Source organism: Musa acuminata, unplaced genomic scaffold, assembly GCF_036884655.1.
Source record: "Musa acuminata AAA Group cultivar baxijiao unplaced genomic scaffold, Cavendish_Baxijiao_AAA HiC_scaffold_1129, whole genome shotgun sequence".
Lineage (NCBI taxonomy): Eukaryota > Viridiplantae > Streptophyta > Magnoliopsida > Zingiberales > Musaceae > Musa > Musa acuminata.
Window position 1 is genome coordinate 46,756 of NW_027021342.1, and position 16,175 is coordinate 62,930.

At 41.1% G+C, this 16,175-nt stretch overlaps 3 protein-coding genes across 3 annotated transcripts; 2 read left to right on the forward strand and 1 right to left on the reverse strand.

Annotated features, from left to right (window-relative positions):
* Window positions 1–2,548: 2,548 nt before the first annotated feature.
* LOC135668514 (high-affinity nitrate transporter-activating protein 2.1-like) lies at window positions 2,549–4,122 on the forward strand. The gene is made up of 2 exons (XM_065178501.1): window positions 2,549–2,851; window positions 3,324–4,122. Exons 1-2 carry the CDS (start codon window positions 2,614–2,616, stop codon window positions 3,791–3,793), a joined length of 708 nt encoding a protein of 235 aa, XP_065034573.1. The 5' UTR covers window positions 2,549–2,613; the 3' UTR covers window positions 3,794–4,122.
* A 2,074-nt stretch (window positions 4,123–6,196) lies between these two features.
* LOC135668519 (uncharacterized) lies at window positions 6,197–8,119 on the reverse strand. The gene is made up of 2 exons (XM_065178505.1): window positions 6,722–8,119; window positions 6,197–6,628 (listed from the first exon to the last, which is right to left on the reverse strand). Exon 1 carries the CDS (start codon window positions 7,714–7,716, stop codon window positions 6,760–6,762), a length of 957 nt encoding a protein of 318 aa, XP_065034577.1. The 5' UTR covers window positions 7,717–8,119; the 3' UTR covers window positions 6,197–6,628; window positions 6,722–6,759.
* A 1,855-nt stretch (window positions 8,120–9,974) lies between these two features.
* On the forward strand, window positions 9,975–15,077 carry LOC135668513 (probable serine/threonine-protein kinase WNK3). The gene is made up of 8 exons (XM_065178500.1): window positions 9,975–10,174; window positions 10,370–10,407; window positions 10,531–10,758; window positions 10,865–11,088; window positions 11,183–11,340; window positions 12,741–12,924; window positions 13,047–13,190; window positions 13,287–15,077. The coding sequence occupies exons 1-8, from the start codon at window positions 10,088–10,090 to the stop codon at window positions 14,210–14,212; spliced, it is 1,989 nt and encodes a 662-aa protein (XP_065034572.1). The 5' UTR covers window positions 9,975–10,087; the 3' UTR covers window positions 14,213–15,077.
* The last annotated feature ends 1,098 nt before the right edge of the window (window positions 15,078–16,175 follow it).

Genomic DNA, 16,175 nt, shown 5'->3' on the forward strand with positions numbered 1-16,175 from the left:
ATGGAAGGAAGCTATGGTAGTGACAACAGCAACTACTGTCAATAGAAGCAGCAGTTGCTGATTCACAACTCATTTGATTGCTACATTGACAGTTGCAGCATCAGAGAAGGTGTCAGAAGAGATTTTGAGGCATCTAGGAGTATATTACAATGAGTAACAAGTCCATTAACCGAAAAACCACAGTATGATCCATTCGCAACATCAAAAGTACTTCAAATGAGTCGATCAGTCACTGCAAATGGAAACTCGGCAGTCATTTAATATCCACAGCAATTAAAACAGTGTTTATGGAGTAAATTAAAAGACTTCTAAGCCATCCCAGTCTAAGTGACTGCCCAGGCAGGCAAGCAGATTGTTGTTTTAAATAATGTCTTCTCTTAAACACACACTACATCAAGCATTGGGCCAGCATAGCACATGCGAACATGGGGCACACTGTTACATGAAAATGACATCACTCATCAATTTAGAGGGTCCAAGAAAGATATATCCAAGACCTATTTCACTTTCATTCCTAGGACAGGATTCCACACAATTTGATATAAAACATGATTTTCGCTGAAGCATCCATTTAATCTAGCATAATTTCTTCCATAGTATGGCTTTCAATTAAAAAAAATAACTTAAGATACTACTAGAATACTCTTGCAATGTGGACAGTGATAGAGTATGAAGCGGCTCTGATACCATGATAGAGTATGAAATGTAATTACAAAGTATGCTTGAGATAGTGAACTTGGTGGCTATTTATACATATTAGCAGAGATGATTTTCCTCAACTGTTCAGAGATTTCCTCGTGCAGTTGAGGAAATCTTATCTGCTATCAGACAACATATCTCATATGTTAGTGTCTTTGGCATGTTGGTCCATCTCTTGATCCATTTTATTGGTTAAGAGGATGGATAGACTCTCTCTTCTTTTTCAGTCTAAAACAACATTAATCACCTCCCCTCTTCTTGTCATTTTCTTTATCTTCTTTTTTCTGCATTAGCAATCTTAAAGAATAACAGTCTTTGATTAAACCAGAAGATTTAACTGGACATTAAGCATGATTTAAACAAGAAACTAACTTCTGTGACCCATACACAGTTATTGATGTTTCTTGAGAAGTAGAGTGATCAATAGACTTTTTGATCTGTAGTCTCTCAAGTAATAAAGAAAGGTGCAACTACTGGGAAAATGGATCAAGAAGTTGTTCTGCTTTTGCAAAAGCAGTGACTTCGCTTCCATATAATTAAGTTTGTAGAGTAAATATTACACCCGATGCTCAGACAAGTCTGAAGATTGTTATGGAGAGTTCCTTTAAAAAAACTCATCAAGATCATATTGCTTGCATGCCTATTCAATGCCCTTATTTTCATTTGCATGTCCATTTTCAAAGAAGAACAACTATATCTCAACATCATAACAATCCAATCCTTCTCCCATCCAAAAGGTAAGTAGCCTGATATAGAGCATCATAAGATTTAGGCTGGATCAACATGACCGACCATTCACCCAATCTTCAGTCAAATACATGAGCAAGTTAAATCTGAGCCGAGGGATTGCTACGGTTTATGTTAGCAAGAACAAAGATCTACCTTCTGCGTACAGATTCATACTCATGCGACTAAGAGGGAGCAATCACCAATGTTGCCCTAAAAATAAGAAAACAATTTAGAACAATGGAGAATGAAAAGTAAATGTGGAAAGCATTACACGTTTCAAGCACACGAATCATGCAGAATTGACTTAGTTCTACTGCTCATCCTTCAGAATGGGGAAGTTGTAGACATTCTGAGATACATCAAGAAACTACAGAATAGAAGGAAGGAGACGTACCAAACAAAAGGAAGCCCTTCAACCAGAAGCCCCTCCTCTAAACCCGGATCCGGAGTACATCCAAGGAAGAAGCGTAGCAATGTCAAACAGATACCTTTGCTCTTCCTGTAATCTTGTCTGCTTGTTCTTCCTCTTCCGATCTCCATCGCTCCCCCGCTCCTCCCTCATTTGTTCTGGCGAGGGAAGCTTTTGGTGACACCGTTCAGAAACTCTGTTGCCTTGCCAAGGGCCAGTTTGACACCCTTCGCAAACTCAAAGAGGGACGAAGCCAGACCACTGACACACGAAACACCGGTACATGGGCGATGTTTCGAAGAGGAAGAAGAGGAGTGGAGGAAGAGATGGAAGGAAGAAGAGGAGGAGGAGGAAGCGTCCCGTCGACGGCGAGCAGCGACGGACGGTAGCACGAGGCAAGACGCACTCGCGTTCCGGCGAAGCGGTGGCGCGAATGCGGGCCCTAAAAGCTACAGTTAATGGGTCAAGGCGGACCGCCCGAATCGGAGGCCGTCCGTGTAGCGGTTCACATTCGGACCGGTACGTATCGCCCGTTTCGTGCCGGTTCGGGCGAAACGGCGGTCGAAACACCACACTGCATTCATCGACGTGTCACACTTTCGTGCAATTGACAGTCAAAGAATGTTCGGTCCACGAAGGATAAAGTCAACCACGGAGGTCATGTTACCCCTCGGCCGATGATGGAGGCCACCGTGTTCGCATGATCACCCTTCCCTGCACTGCTACTCCAGCATCCTTTGGGCCCATGAAGAGCCCCCACAAATCTTGCGCAAGCAATGCAAGATCTATTTGGCTTTCCACTGGTCAGTCGATTGGGAACTAAATATAAGAAGCCACCATCAACCAAGGGAGCTCCCACAATTGAAGGCAAAGAAGAACCAATGGCTGCTTTGCTCTCGTGTCAAGTCAGGGTTCTCCACCTCCTCCTCTGTTATCTCGGGCCTTCTGCGGCGGTGCTGTTCTCCTCCGTCCCTAAGACTCTCATAGTCACTGCATCCCCAAGTCCAGGCCAAGGTCTGTACCTTCTGTTCCAGCATCATGGATTAACTGGTTTCTTATTGAATTCTAGTCATTGATTTATTCTGCGAAAGATTTTTTTCATTGATCATGTCATCATGCTCGATCGTTCTTAAGAAAAGAATCTTCTGCAAGCCTCCTTCCCATCTTTCAGTACCTTTCAACTACTGTGGATGATGTTCTTAAGCTCCCTGTTTCCCTAGCGGAAATGCACCGCTGTTTCTTTTATGCTTTCTTTTTGTCTGACGGTCTTTCGTGTGACATATCTCTTTTATCTTTTGCCTATGCAACAAAAGGACGACGGTGTGTTGGAAATTTGTCCTTTACAAACGAAAGAATATTCCAACACCACTCAGAGGAAAACGATCCTCTCTCTCTCTCTCTTTCTCTCTGTTTGTGTTTGATGATGGGACAAGAAGTTCTCCTGGCATCGGTTTCTGAAGTATTCTCATTCGTATGAGACATGCAGTGTTGTATGCTGGCGTCGACCAGATGAACGTGACCTGGGCGATCAACCAGAGCCTGCCGGGGGCCACCGTCTCAGCCTACAAGAAGGTGAAGGTGAGCTTCTGCTACGCTCCGGCGAGCCAAGCCGACCGCGGGTGGCGCAAGACGGACGACAACCTAAAGAAGGACAAGACGTGCCAGTTCAAGATCACCACCCAGCCCTACGCCACCGCCGGCTCCGTGACGTACACCGTGGAGCGCAGCATCCCCACGGCCACCTTCTTCGTAAGAGCCTACGTGCTGGACTCCGAGGACGCGGAGGTCGCCTACGGGCAGAGCACCGACGCCCAGAAGACCACCAACCTGTTCGACGTTGTCGGGATCACGGGCCGGCATGCGTCGCTGGGCATCGCCGCAGCGTGCTTGTCGGCCTTCTCTGTCGTCGCGCTCGCTTTCTTCTTCGTCGTCGAGAAGAGAAAGGCTAAGAAGTAAGGAAGCCGTATATGCCTCAATAACGAATTCATATTTGAATCCAATAAGTTTATGGATCCAAAAGAAACATGTCCAACATTTCTTCTATATTAGAGACAAGAGATGTGATGCTTCGGATCAAACTTGCGGAGCATAGGTACCGTACCCGAGTCCGATAATGTCCGGGCAGATACAGACCCTCTCGATGAACCAAAAATTTGTGAGACAAGAAACGTGTGGGGCCGTGAACATATCTGCAGAAAGATGGGTTATATTCGTCCGATCATAAACTTGGAATCTGATTCCTGTCTGCCATGCATTGATTAATTTATAAAGAAAATTCATATACATCCCTCCAAAGTCATAATTTTTTATTTTATTTATTTTTTATATAAAAATTATTTGTCCGGACATGTGGCCTCCTAACTAGCAAAATAAAAAATAAAAATTCTCAACAATCGATCAAACGAAAAATATTTGAAAATATTTTTTTCTTACATAGAATATTTTCTTTGATAGCTAGCCACCAAATTTGGGTAGGTAATCAAAACTCTACTTAATTCATCTTGAACCTAATATAGGCATTGGATGATGGAGTTTACAAGATATTGGTATTGAATACAGGTTAACCCTCACATTAGATATTGAAAACCTACTATACAAGTCGAATGACTCGTAAGTTAAGATATGATCGAGTCGGGTTGGTCTATTGCTCCATGTCGATCATCATTTTTTTTTTCTTATCATTTTGGTATTAGAGGAAGGATTAAGATGCCACAAGAGCATCATCCCATCGATTCTTTGAACGAGTGTCCCAACCAAGATGTCTCGGTCCCCACTTACAATATTATCACTAAATCTGGACAACAAATAGATGTTATATTCTACGAGAGCTTCTAAGATTGCTTACACTCCATTTTGATACCAGAGGTTATTCAACGATCATAGATTCTTTTTACTGTTGAATGCATCAATATATATACATGATGGCTTCGATCAAAGTCTTTTTTAATCTAACATAACTAGTGCAAGCCCTGACGGGGATGATGAAATCTATCATCCCCTTCATCCCGTGATTAGCTCAACTCTTGGCTACACACGCTAATCAACATTAATAGCAACAACCATTATAGCATCGGTGAACATTCCTCACCCGGTCAAAATGCTCAATGAGGGATAGACCAACTCAACCTTTCCCACTTGCCTTAAGCTAACTTAGGTTTCTGATCACTATGATCAACTACTTCACAAAATAGGTGGAAGCTGAACCACTGACCTCCATCATCAAAATGCAAGTTGAGACTTTTATATGGATAAATATTATCACAATGTTTGAAACTCAGTTGAATAGGAAGAAGACATCTTCCCAACCTCAAAGCGAGGACACTTCGGAGGACTAAGGGATGAGAAGTGGGGGCAAAGGGCTTAGAAGACTAAAGACTCGAGAGGACTTAGGAGGAGGAATGAATCCCTATATTACTCAAAAAACCATTTATAGCCTCAAGCATTAGCTCAATTGTCAAATATCTTGTTAGATACCTCTCATCTATTTTTTTTTGCTCATCCTTCTCACTCTATATGACATATAACCTATCAAATATATTTGTCGGTGACTCTTTTATTGACTTATTAGTTCAATGCACCATTCTTGAACTAAGGATTCAGATTTATATAATATGCTATTCTCGAGCTAAACACCAATATTCACCAATTACACACTTCTCGGATTAAGTAGTAAAGGCTACTCGATATTTTCTTATTGGGTTAAGTATCGAAGGTTGCTCGATATGCTCTTCTTAGACTTAGCATCGAATGCTGCCTTATATGGCCCTTCTCGAGTAAGCATCAATATTCATCTGATGTGCTCTCATCAGACTAAGCATCAAATGTTGTTCAATGCGTCCTCATCGAGTTAAGCATCAAAAGCTACCCGATGTACTTTTCTCGAGTTAAGCATTAATATCTACCCGATGGGTCCTCCATGGGCCAAGTATCAAAGATCGTCGGATACATCATTCTTAGGCCAAGCATCACAAACTACTCAATATTCTCTCCTTAGGCTAAATATCGAAGGTCATTAGATATGTTGTCCTTAAGCTAAGCCTCAAAGGCCACTCAATATGTTTTTCTTTGATTAAGTATCAAAGGGCACCTATCGTACTCTCGTTGGGTTAAGTATGCACTTCAAGATTTCTCTAGAAAGAATTCATCAAATACACCGTAGAGGAGGGACAAATGGTATAAAAAATATTCACTTCAAATCATGTGGTTCATAGTTAGTCAATATAAGAAGACAAATGATCAATTATTTTTTACAGCATCCATGAAATAAAAAATATTCATGAAATATTTATGTTATGTAGAATATTTCCTCTAGTCGTTAGTAGTGAACTATACGCTAACTAAAATGACCCAAGACATGATTATTGACCCTTCTTACCCAAAACTTCATTTAGTCCACTTCAAACTTAGGATTTGCAGAGGATAGATATGCAAGAACACATCAATTAAAGTGATTATACAGTTCAATTATTGGATCGTCTAATTAATTTGGGGAAGGGGGGGCGAATCTGATCTCGATGAATGACCGGAATCAAATGCAGCAGCAGCAGAAGCAACAAAGAAGAGAGATTTGGGGTGTGGTTTACAGGGGGAGGAAAGCTGGAGGTGGTCGTAGCGGTAGCGGTGACGGTGGTGGCTTGGACTGTTGAGAGAATAGCATTATTGGACGCCATGTTGGTGAGTCCACTCTGTCATCCTTTATCATGTCCCTTTATTCAACCACACCAGCTGTTGCTACCTTTCGACCTCCCCCGACTTCCCATGTGCTCGCCAGTCATCCCCTCCCTTCTCCTCCTGCACAAGCATGTCCAGCTTCCCTCAGATCTCATCACCGAAAGCGCTAAACTTGGATCAAAAATGGCTCTTAAAACTCTTATTAATCCAAACCGCGATGATAGCAGCAGTAATATTGGACCGTGACATGGTCAATCTAACTTCCATGCATAGAGGAACAAGCAGAACCCCGAGGAGCCCGTCATGAGCGCAATGTGTTTGTCGACGGTGCTCGAGGAAGAAGACGACAGCGGCATCGAGGAGCTGAGCAGCGTGATGGGCTTGAAGATGAACATGGCGTGCCTCAGCCCCGGACTGAAGAGCCAGTCGTGGACGTCCCAGTACACCTCCACTCGCGCCCTGCTCACCGTGATGCACTCGTTACCCCGGAACTTCCACTGCAGATGCTTCACGTGGATGGCCACCGAGCCGTCGATCTTGACCACCATCTCCGGGTCGATGTTGCCGCCGATGCTACAGCCGCCGCTGCTGCTGCTGTACTCGATGGCGATCTCGTGCGGCCTGTCCTTGTCCTGGAACCGAGCTCGCGTCACGAACCGCGTCCTCCCGAAGACGTGCTCCTTCCTGGACACCAGGGTGGCGTCGATGGTGGCCGGGCGGCACCCGGTTTTCCGGTAGGCCTCCTTCTTGTTGTCGCCCAGCAGAAGCACCAGCTCGTGGTCGGAGGCCACCGCGACGTAGAAGCCGGACTGCGGCTCCGGCTCGCCGGAGAATTTCGCGCTCCGAAGGTCCCACAGGACGTCCACGGCCTTCCCTTCCACCTGGAAGCGCCTCGAGCCGTGCTTGCGCCAGAAGTGCCATGGCCGCATCTCCACCTTGAAGCAAACCAGCTGGTTGCCGCCGCCGCCGCCGCAGCTTTCGGTACCGCTCCCTGAGCCCTCGTCGTCGACCGACACCGAGAGGCCGCGGACCAGCACGTCCCGGCACCAGGTGACGGTGATCAGCCGGCAGTGGCCTGCGATCTTGGTGCGGTAAATGGACGTGACGATGCTCTGGCCCGACTTGGTCGCAGCTGCGGTGGTGGGATCCTCGGGGAGCCGCTCGCCGGGAGCGAAGCAGGAAGGAAACGTAAATAGCGGGTCCTGCATCTGCCAGTACGAGAGAGAAAGAGCCAAGCAAAGCTATGAAGACGAAATAGGGGATGAGAGAGACCAGAGGGGGAGGAGATATAGACTGCGGTCGCCCATCATCAAGTATAAAAATAATATGCGGAAATTAAAAGCTGACTCATGATTGGTGTTGGGTTAATGGAGATGAGGAAGAAAATGGTGCAGCCCACTGGTCTTGAATGTGACGAGGAAATTGAAGGAAACAAGGAAGAAGAAAAGGGGACTGGCTTTTCTTTTGCAGATCAAAGGACATCAACCCTTGGAGCAAACATGGGTGTTTGTACTGTCTCGAGCTTGGCTCGTGTCAGCCAATGCAGTCAATCCTCTCACATCCTCTCCATGATTCATCATAAACTGGTTAAGCTGAACTCATATTGGCGCTGAAAATAATGTTTTTGTTGTTTCTCTCTCTCTCTCTCTCTCTCTCTCTCTCTCTCTCTCTCTTGTGGGTGTGTGTGCCTGTGATTTCTGGTTATATGAATTATGGATGGATGGGGCCGTCGAAGGGTACATGACAGCAATGACCGGACGAAGAAGATGGAAGCACCACCTGCAAACAAAGCTGATCCAACTCCCATACAGCACCGATTCATGGAGAACCCAAGCTGAAGCATGTGAAAGATATATTTTTAGTTCCATGGCTTATAAATCCAAAAGAAGGTAAAGGAAATCAGTAACAGCTAATCTTTTAGAGTGATAGAAAGGTCACTGTTTAATTTTACATTGATTTTAAGTACAATGTAATTCATATTATAATATCATAAAAATTTGTCTGACTAATCTCAAACTCTTACCTTAAAAAATATATATGATATAAATAATTAATATATTATTTTTTTATATTTTTATTTATTTTTATGATTTTTTTAAGCCTAATTTAATATGTCTCGGATCGATTATGCGATCGAATGTAATACAATTCATTTATTATCGTAATACTATAAAATATATTAAATTCAATTTACTATTTCAAAATACCTGATATACTTTTTTTTTATTTTTAGATGATTAAAAGGTCTTTAAATAGAATTTGTGTGGATTCATATTCAAACCCTGTAAATCATATAATATACTTATTCTTTAGTAATTCTAAAATAAGATTTTTTTTTGATAAACTCTCCAAATGGATAATGGAAACTACATGAGAAATACAAATGAAGTAGGAAGAAGATGTTTTTCATGAAGGATTTTGGTAAAGTGAGCAGAAAGTGACAAAGTCACTGAATGATTCATAAAGTGGGTATAAAAGCATCATTCAATCTGCAATAACAATTTCCCTCTGATTGCTGCAATCAAATTAAAGATGGTTGACTGTATCTGCAAGAGAAGGAAAAGAATTGCCAATGATGGGAGTCCAGAGTTGCATGCCATTGGTGGCCAGATGGGACCCAGCCGACCAACCTTGTCCATGTTCATTGATTCCAAAGATGATCAAGCTGGTCCTTTTGTTTTATTTTCCCCCTTTCTTTTTTTATTTTCTTGAGGTAAATGGAACCATCTACAATTAATTGCTGCTTATAGATGGTGGATATTGGTGTTTCATTAGATATAGAGATAATGAATTATGGGTGAATTTTGAAAACAAAGTTTTCTTAATGAGAGGTACTCCTATATATATATATATAAGGTCATGATTAATTTACCATAATATCTGAAATGTTTCCTGATAATATAATGAAACGATATCTATTTACACCCGATGAATAATCTAATTTTTTTAAAAAATAAATTTATATTATTTTTAAAAAATTATAAACCTATTCAAAAATATTTAACGTATTCTTATCTATTGTCTTTTTAAGGATATTTTAAAATATATGATAAATAATGAGTACCCTTCACAAAATATGATGTAGAGGTAGCTCCCTAGAAAAAAAATAAAAAAATAAAATTTCCTAGAAATTCACTGATTACTTAATATAATTTTAAAAATATTTTAGTTATTCAATAATATAAATCAAATTCAGATTTGTTGGGGCACATGCGACACTCCAATAGCAGGCTACCACGTGTGTAGAGGGGGGAAGGGTGACATCTAATACTGTTCCTGCGGAGCAGCAGAACTTCCCCAGAAAGCAATTTAATGGCGTCCAAAAATACGCATTGGCGCAGACGTATTTGAGACGTCTGTTTTTGTTTTCCCGCAGCCGGACACAACAGGAGAAAAACGAAAACAAAAAACAAAAACTCCGACCCCACGCATGCCAAGGAGCGCCTCTGCCCCCTGCCTTTTATTAACACCCGGATCGCGAGCAATTCGACTCTCTGTTCTCTTTGGGTAAATGCGTCGAGCAATTTCAAAGCTTTTCCAGGATTAGTGCTCGAGAGGGTTGGGGACTGGCGGAGAAAAATGCACGGAGGTTCCACGCCGGAGCAGGAGCCGGAGGATCCGGAAGCCGAGTTCGTGGAGATCGATCCCACTGGGCGCTACGGCCGGGTCAGTTCTCCCAATCTATAGCCCTTCCAATCCTTTCAATTTGCCGGATAATTGTCGTATTTGCGGCCGGTGGCCTCTTTTCATCACGGCAATCCCGTGCCGAAGTTCTATGATAGCCGAACACGATTGCTTGTAGCAAATTATTGATTGATTATGCCCTAATTCGTTCATCCTCTGTTGCGCTTGATGTTGCAGTATAAGGAGGTTTTAGGAAAGGGGGCTTTCAAGACCGTGTATCCTTAATCCGTGGTTCTTGGCTTAAGTAGGGTTTGCTTGTTTGTAGTTTCCTTTTTGTCTGGTTGTGTGTTGGCATTTTCGAGCTGTTTGGAATCCTTGACGAGAGCGCGATTTGCCAGCTACAAGGCTTTTGATGAGGTGGAAGGAATAGAGGTGGCTTGGAATCAGGTGAAGGTGGCCGATTTGCTTCGGAATGCCGACGACCTGGACCGGTTCCACTCGGAAGTTCACTTGCTCAAGACCCTCAAGCATAAAAACATCATCAAGTTCTTTAACTCATGGGTCGACACCAAGAATGATAATATCAACATCATCACCGAGGTCTTCAACTCTGGGACATTGCGTCAGTGCGTCCTTTATCCACCGCTTTCGGTTTCTCTTTAAGAATATTCATATTTCTTTTGTTCAGCTAAGATCGCTAGATAATTGTTTATTGTCTGTTTGCTGAATCAGGTACAGGAAAAAACATAAGCATGTGGATGTAAGAGCATTGAAGAAGTGGTCGAGGCAAATCTTGAGTGGGCTTCACTACCTCCATAGCCATGATCCACCAGTAATCCACAGAGACCTGAAATGTGACAACATTTTCATAAATGGGAACCAGGGGGAGGTGAAAATAGGTGATCTAGGATTGGCAGCCATTCTTTGCCATGCTCACTCCGCTCATAGTTGCATTGGTGAATACTGTCTTCCTTTTGGTTGGAATGTTGAATTTCAAATGCTCGTAAAAGTTGGAATAAGTGGTTTTTAGCAGTTATTATGTTGTTACAGGGACACCCGAATTTATGGCTCCAGAACTTTATGAGGAAGAATATAATGAGCTTGTTGATATATATGCATTTGGCATGTGTTTATTAGAGTTAGTGACATTTGAGTACCCGTATGTGGAATGCACCAATGCAGCACAAATATACAAGAAAGTGACCTCAGTGAGTTTACTATATATTCATGGACGATTTAACTTTTCGTTGTTAATTTACTGAGCACTGGATTCATTAATACAATTATTTTGTTTGGTTGCTTCATTCGACTCTTGGCATGATACTAGTTCGAAAATCTTTTTTATCATATTACTAGAACAAAAAGTAGATAGTGTCAATGTCATCACATTATGTATACTTGTGCTTTTCAAGAGCCTCAACAAGCAAGGGTCAACCTTCATATGAAGCTCGACACTGTAATGGCCGTGAGATACCTTATGCATCTTGATGACTTATGATGCCTTGATGCATTTGATAGTGACCATAAGTTGTTAGATGAGTCATATTGCAACTAAAGGCTATTAAAAGATCATGAATTAGATGCTATTTTTTATTTTTTGTATAAAAGAAACCCCTGTGTTTGAATACGAGTTCCTAAATATTGAGATTAATCCATCTTTTGAGATGGTTGAGTTAGGTCTTCTTCTGTGTACTTAAGGCATTTGGTTGAAAGTTCTTTTTATTGAAACTGAATTGTTCTTGTTCAGTCATTTTGGCTGCTTCTGTAAGGATCCCTGTTTAACTCGTAATCGGTTTTAGTGTACCAAAGAAATGATACTGATGGAACATGTGTTAATCCCCGACCTGGACTCACTAACCAATTTGAACCAGCTGGAAATAAACCAAGCTCGGTCGAGAAACTTGTTACTTGGGTAATTGGGTCAAATTTGGATAAACTGATCACAGATTGGGATTTTACACTAGTCCCAGATCATGTTTCCTGTTCTGATGTGACAGCTTATCAAGTTGAAAAAATAATCTAAGTTTGTTCTCCCCCACACTCAAATGTAGCCACCCTTACTAAGTGGGTCATGGTTCATTAAGTTCTGTATTTCATTCTTTTATGGTCAGGGTAGCAGATCATTAAGTAAGTTGGGATCATGTGCTATGATTTGACAGATTTTAACATATCCTTTTTTTTCTTTTGCTCTTTGATGAATCTTTTTTCGTACATTATGATGCTTGAGAAAATGCTAACTTCCCATTGTTCCTGTGCTGTTTATGATTACATGTTTTGAATGTCCTCATCTAATAATTATGTTATATTTCTGTGTGTTGCCATCATATTGTAGATTCGTAGAAATTGTCTTTACACATCCGAGTATAGAAGGTTTTTGTTTGCTCTGTACTTTATCATTCAAAATATTCTAGGAGTTCCTTTGTGTGACTGGGTTCCTATGCTATTTGGAAGTTTAACACAACTTTACTCCTGTTCCATTTGTTTTATTAGTCTTAAGGAAATATTAACTTAGTTGAATGCCATAAGCTTAATGCCTACTTATGTCAGGTGTTTTGCAAAATGATTGTCTGCAGTGGGCTGTCTGATGAGTTTCATTATTGGCATGTAGGGAATAAAGCCTGCTTCATTGGCTAAGGTAAAGGATCCAGGAGTCAAGAGGTTTATCGAAAAATGCATTGCCAATGTTTCTGAGAGATTGCCCGCAAGGGAATTATTACTAGACTCTTTTCTCCAAGAAGATGCAGACACTGACAGCATAGGTTATTCCCTGAGATCATCATCAAGTCAATCAGGTAAAGAAAGATTGGACTGGATCTTATAATGGTCATAGTATATTTGTTGATGTTTATGAGACATGTATTTCTTGTGATTCTGTCATCCTCTTTCTTTTGGTAATTTTAGATTGCAAATGCAGATAATGTTGGTCATTCCAATGCAAGTACAATTTATGGGTATGACCAACTAGAACTAGCTACAGCTGGTCGAGATTTCACTGTGGAAGGTCAACGCAAAGACCTCAACACAATATTTTTAAAGCTACGGATTGCGGATTCAACAGGTTTACAAGTTTGCTTCTTTGTTTACTTGTGACTGATGTATCTGTTCGTAATTACTCTCAACTCAATGTTTCTGTTGCTGATTTGTTTTACCATAGGTCAAATTCGCAACATTCATTTTCCATTTGATATTGAGGCGGACACATCAGTAAGTGTTGCCACAGAAATGGTGGCAGAATTAGACCTTACGGATCAAGATGTCACAACGATTGCTGCAATGATAGATGCTGAGATACATGCCTATGTCCCAGAATGGATGTCAGGAGAAGCTTTTGAATATCATAGCAATTATGTAACAGTTTCTGATTGTCATAGCCATGATTCGGAAGCTGAAGATGAAGTTTCTGCTTTGCCCAATGAATTAGACAATCCAGCTGGCAGTCTTACCCTAGAACGGCTCCCTTCTGGTCGGAAGTATTGGTCTGATTCTCCAAAGGCAACTAGTGTAGACTCTCCATCATCTCTTGCACACTCAAATGCATGTTCTGAGTTGGAATTGCATGGAAGTGAAGACATATCTCTTGAGGTTTATGATGAGAAAGGTGATTCCTTTAAAAAGGATGGCCAGAGGACATCCCGGTCAATTGACCGCTCTTCACCTAAACAACAGATACGTCCCCCAGGTTCTGGTGATGGTGGTGACAATAATCTGGGAATTGGGTCATTACTAATATCTTATAATGCGAGAAACCCATCCTCCACTAACAGTCTAAACCGAGACCTGGATGAATCACCTTCATGTGCTGGATTTCAGTTGTGTAACCGTGGAGTCCACTCTGGACAGCTTGAGGGCAGTGATACCAAACTAAATGAAACTTTTCTTGCAAATAAGTCCGAGGATATGCAGTTCATTGTTAAAAAATTAGAGCGTTTGTTGACTGAGCAGCAGAAGGAACTTGATGATCTTCAAAAGAAGCATAAGGTTGCGATAGCAGAAATATTAAAGAAACTTCCTCCTGAGCAACATAGTGAAGTTCTAAGGATATGCTGCTCAAAAGTCAATATTAACAGGATGCAAAAATAGATATAATCTATACAAGCTCCCTGGCCTCAGGTCCCTTCTCACTGTCAGAGGCGTAGCCAGGTCATAGGAAGCTATCATGTAGATGATCCTTTAGGACCATCTTATGTGCAGACAGTCTTTGACTTTTCCTTACTCCACGTGTGACCACTAGCATACGATTGATTTCTTTTCATTTTTTTCTTCAGAAAATGATAAAGTTTAGTAGAAAGCATGCGATTTGATTGCTTTTAGGGATTTTTCATATTTTAGATGTGCCTTAAAATCACCTGATTCTGGTTCATCCGCAATCTTAGAAGAGCTTATGAAGAGCCAAAGCAATGGGGTTCTCTGGAGATTCCGGAACATGTGCCTGCCTGCCAGGTGTCATAAAATGTATGGCATATTATGGCACATGTCTAAATTATCTCTGCTTGTTGTGGTGCTGCGATATTGTCACTGACCGTTGCTGCAAACCCTGTACCCTGAGAAAGTGATCTACTGTTGCAGTTGGTCTCTCTACCTCTTCATTTTCTGGTATAACCAACAGTTGAACGGGATAACTTGTGTACATTCAGCTACTATACATGTGCTGATGGTATCATCTTGCATATTTTAATAATTACTTTGTATTTATCATTGAGTGCAACTGACAGTCGTATCATGTACAATTAAATCCTTTTTATTTTTTTTGGTTTTATGCCAGTGTATGTGGTTAAATCTTTGGCTTGGTTATGTATTCATCCATGCATGTTAAAGCTTTAAATTTGTGTGTCAACTATGGAATATGGTTGGATAGGCTGAACTTAATTCTGCTGTGAACTCGTGTTCTTTTTGTAATGGGTAATTGTATTACACATAAAAGTGTTATTTCTTTTTGCCTCTGTCACCTTTTGAAGTTGGTGTGATGCTGTGTCTGATTTGTTCTTTTCCACTCATCTATCTTAAATCTTTTTACCTCTAATTTCACTTTAATTCTCAATTTTTATGGTGGAAAGAAGTTGCTGTTCTTAGTGTGTCTGATTGGTATAAACTGATGTACATGTACAGAGGTACTTGTGGTTATTGCAAGTAGAATTTCGCTTTTATTTATTCCTGACGGTCGACACAATTTACTCTTTGGGTGGACCTCTTTTTGTGTTATTAAGATATAAATCTTGATGTTTTCAATTTTCTTCATCCGACGATGTGGCTATGAAGTTATGAGCTTGGCAAGAGTAAATTTGTTGTTTTCTTCATCACATTAACTCCAGGTGTTTCTTAAGGTTCTTCACATTTCAATCTTGGTAAATGATTTTGGAGTTTTGGTTTGTATATCAACTGAGGTTGTTATTCTAGCTGGTGTATTGGAAATTATGTTCAATTTTTGCATTATTTTGTCCAGTCCTATATTACAAGTACAGGAATTACAATGCAATTTTTTACTTTAATCTCTGAGATTGCACTGTGATACCTGATTTCTTCATGGCTCGTTGAATGATGGTAAGAATTCCACTTGTTGTCAACTCATGTTTATTGGCATTATGATCCCTTGTGCTATGCATCCATATTCAAGTCAGCCTGTCTGTTGACCTTTCCTTTTATTCTTTCCCGATCGATGTAGTATTTGTTGATTTGTTTAAATTCTTGTGATATTTTGTTTTGACTTATTCAGATCCCCGAGCATGGGATCCTCCTCGGAGCCCAACTTAGGATGCAAGTATATATCCCTTTCATGATCACAAACTTTTACTCTCTGATGCAGGCTGTGCCGTATCGATCCAGCTGGGACTCAATCATCACACTCTACCTTGTGTTCCAAACAAGTACCTCATCCATGCGTTTAATGGTTTAATGCTCTCGACACATTTTTTTTATTATTATTTCTCTTAAAGCATCCTACCATGTGATTAGCTAACCATGCAGCTTTCACCCAAGTGCATCATCACCTCTCCAACATATTCCCCAGGCTTGGTTCTTATTTTTGTGGAGTGTCCCACATGTTCTT

Coding starts and splice junctions, on each gene's coding strand:
- LOC135668513 (XM_065178500.1), top strand. CDS start 10,088: ATGCACGGAGGTTCCACGCCGGAGCAGGAGCCGGAGGATCCGGAAGCC. Junction 10,175..10,369: donor CCACTGGGCGCTACGGCCGG/GTCAGTTCTCCC, acceptor TTGATGTTGCAG/TATAAGGAGGTTTTAGGAAA. Junction 13,191..13,286: donor ACGGATTGCGGATTCAACAG/GTTTACAAGTTT, acceptor GTTTTACCATAG/GTCAAATTCGCAACATTCAT.
- LOC135668514 (XM_065178501.1), top strand. CDS start 2,614: ATGCAAGATCTATTTGGCTTTCCACTGGTCAGTCGATTGGGAACTAAA. Junction 2,852..3,323: donor ATCCCCAAGTCCAGGCCAAG/GTCTGTACCTTC, acceptor TGAGACATGCAG/TGTTGTATGCTGGCGTCGAC.
- LOC135668519 (XM_065178505.1), bottom strand. CDS start 7,716: ATGCAGGACCCGCTATTTACGTTTCCTTCCTGCTTCGCTCCCGGCGAG.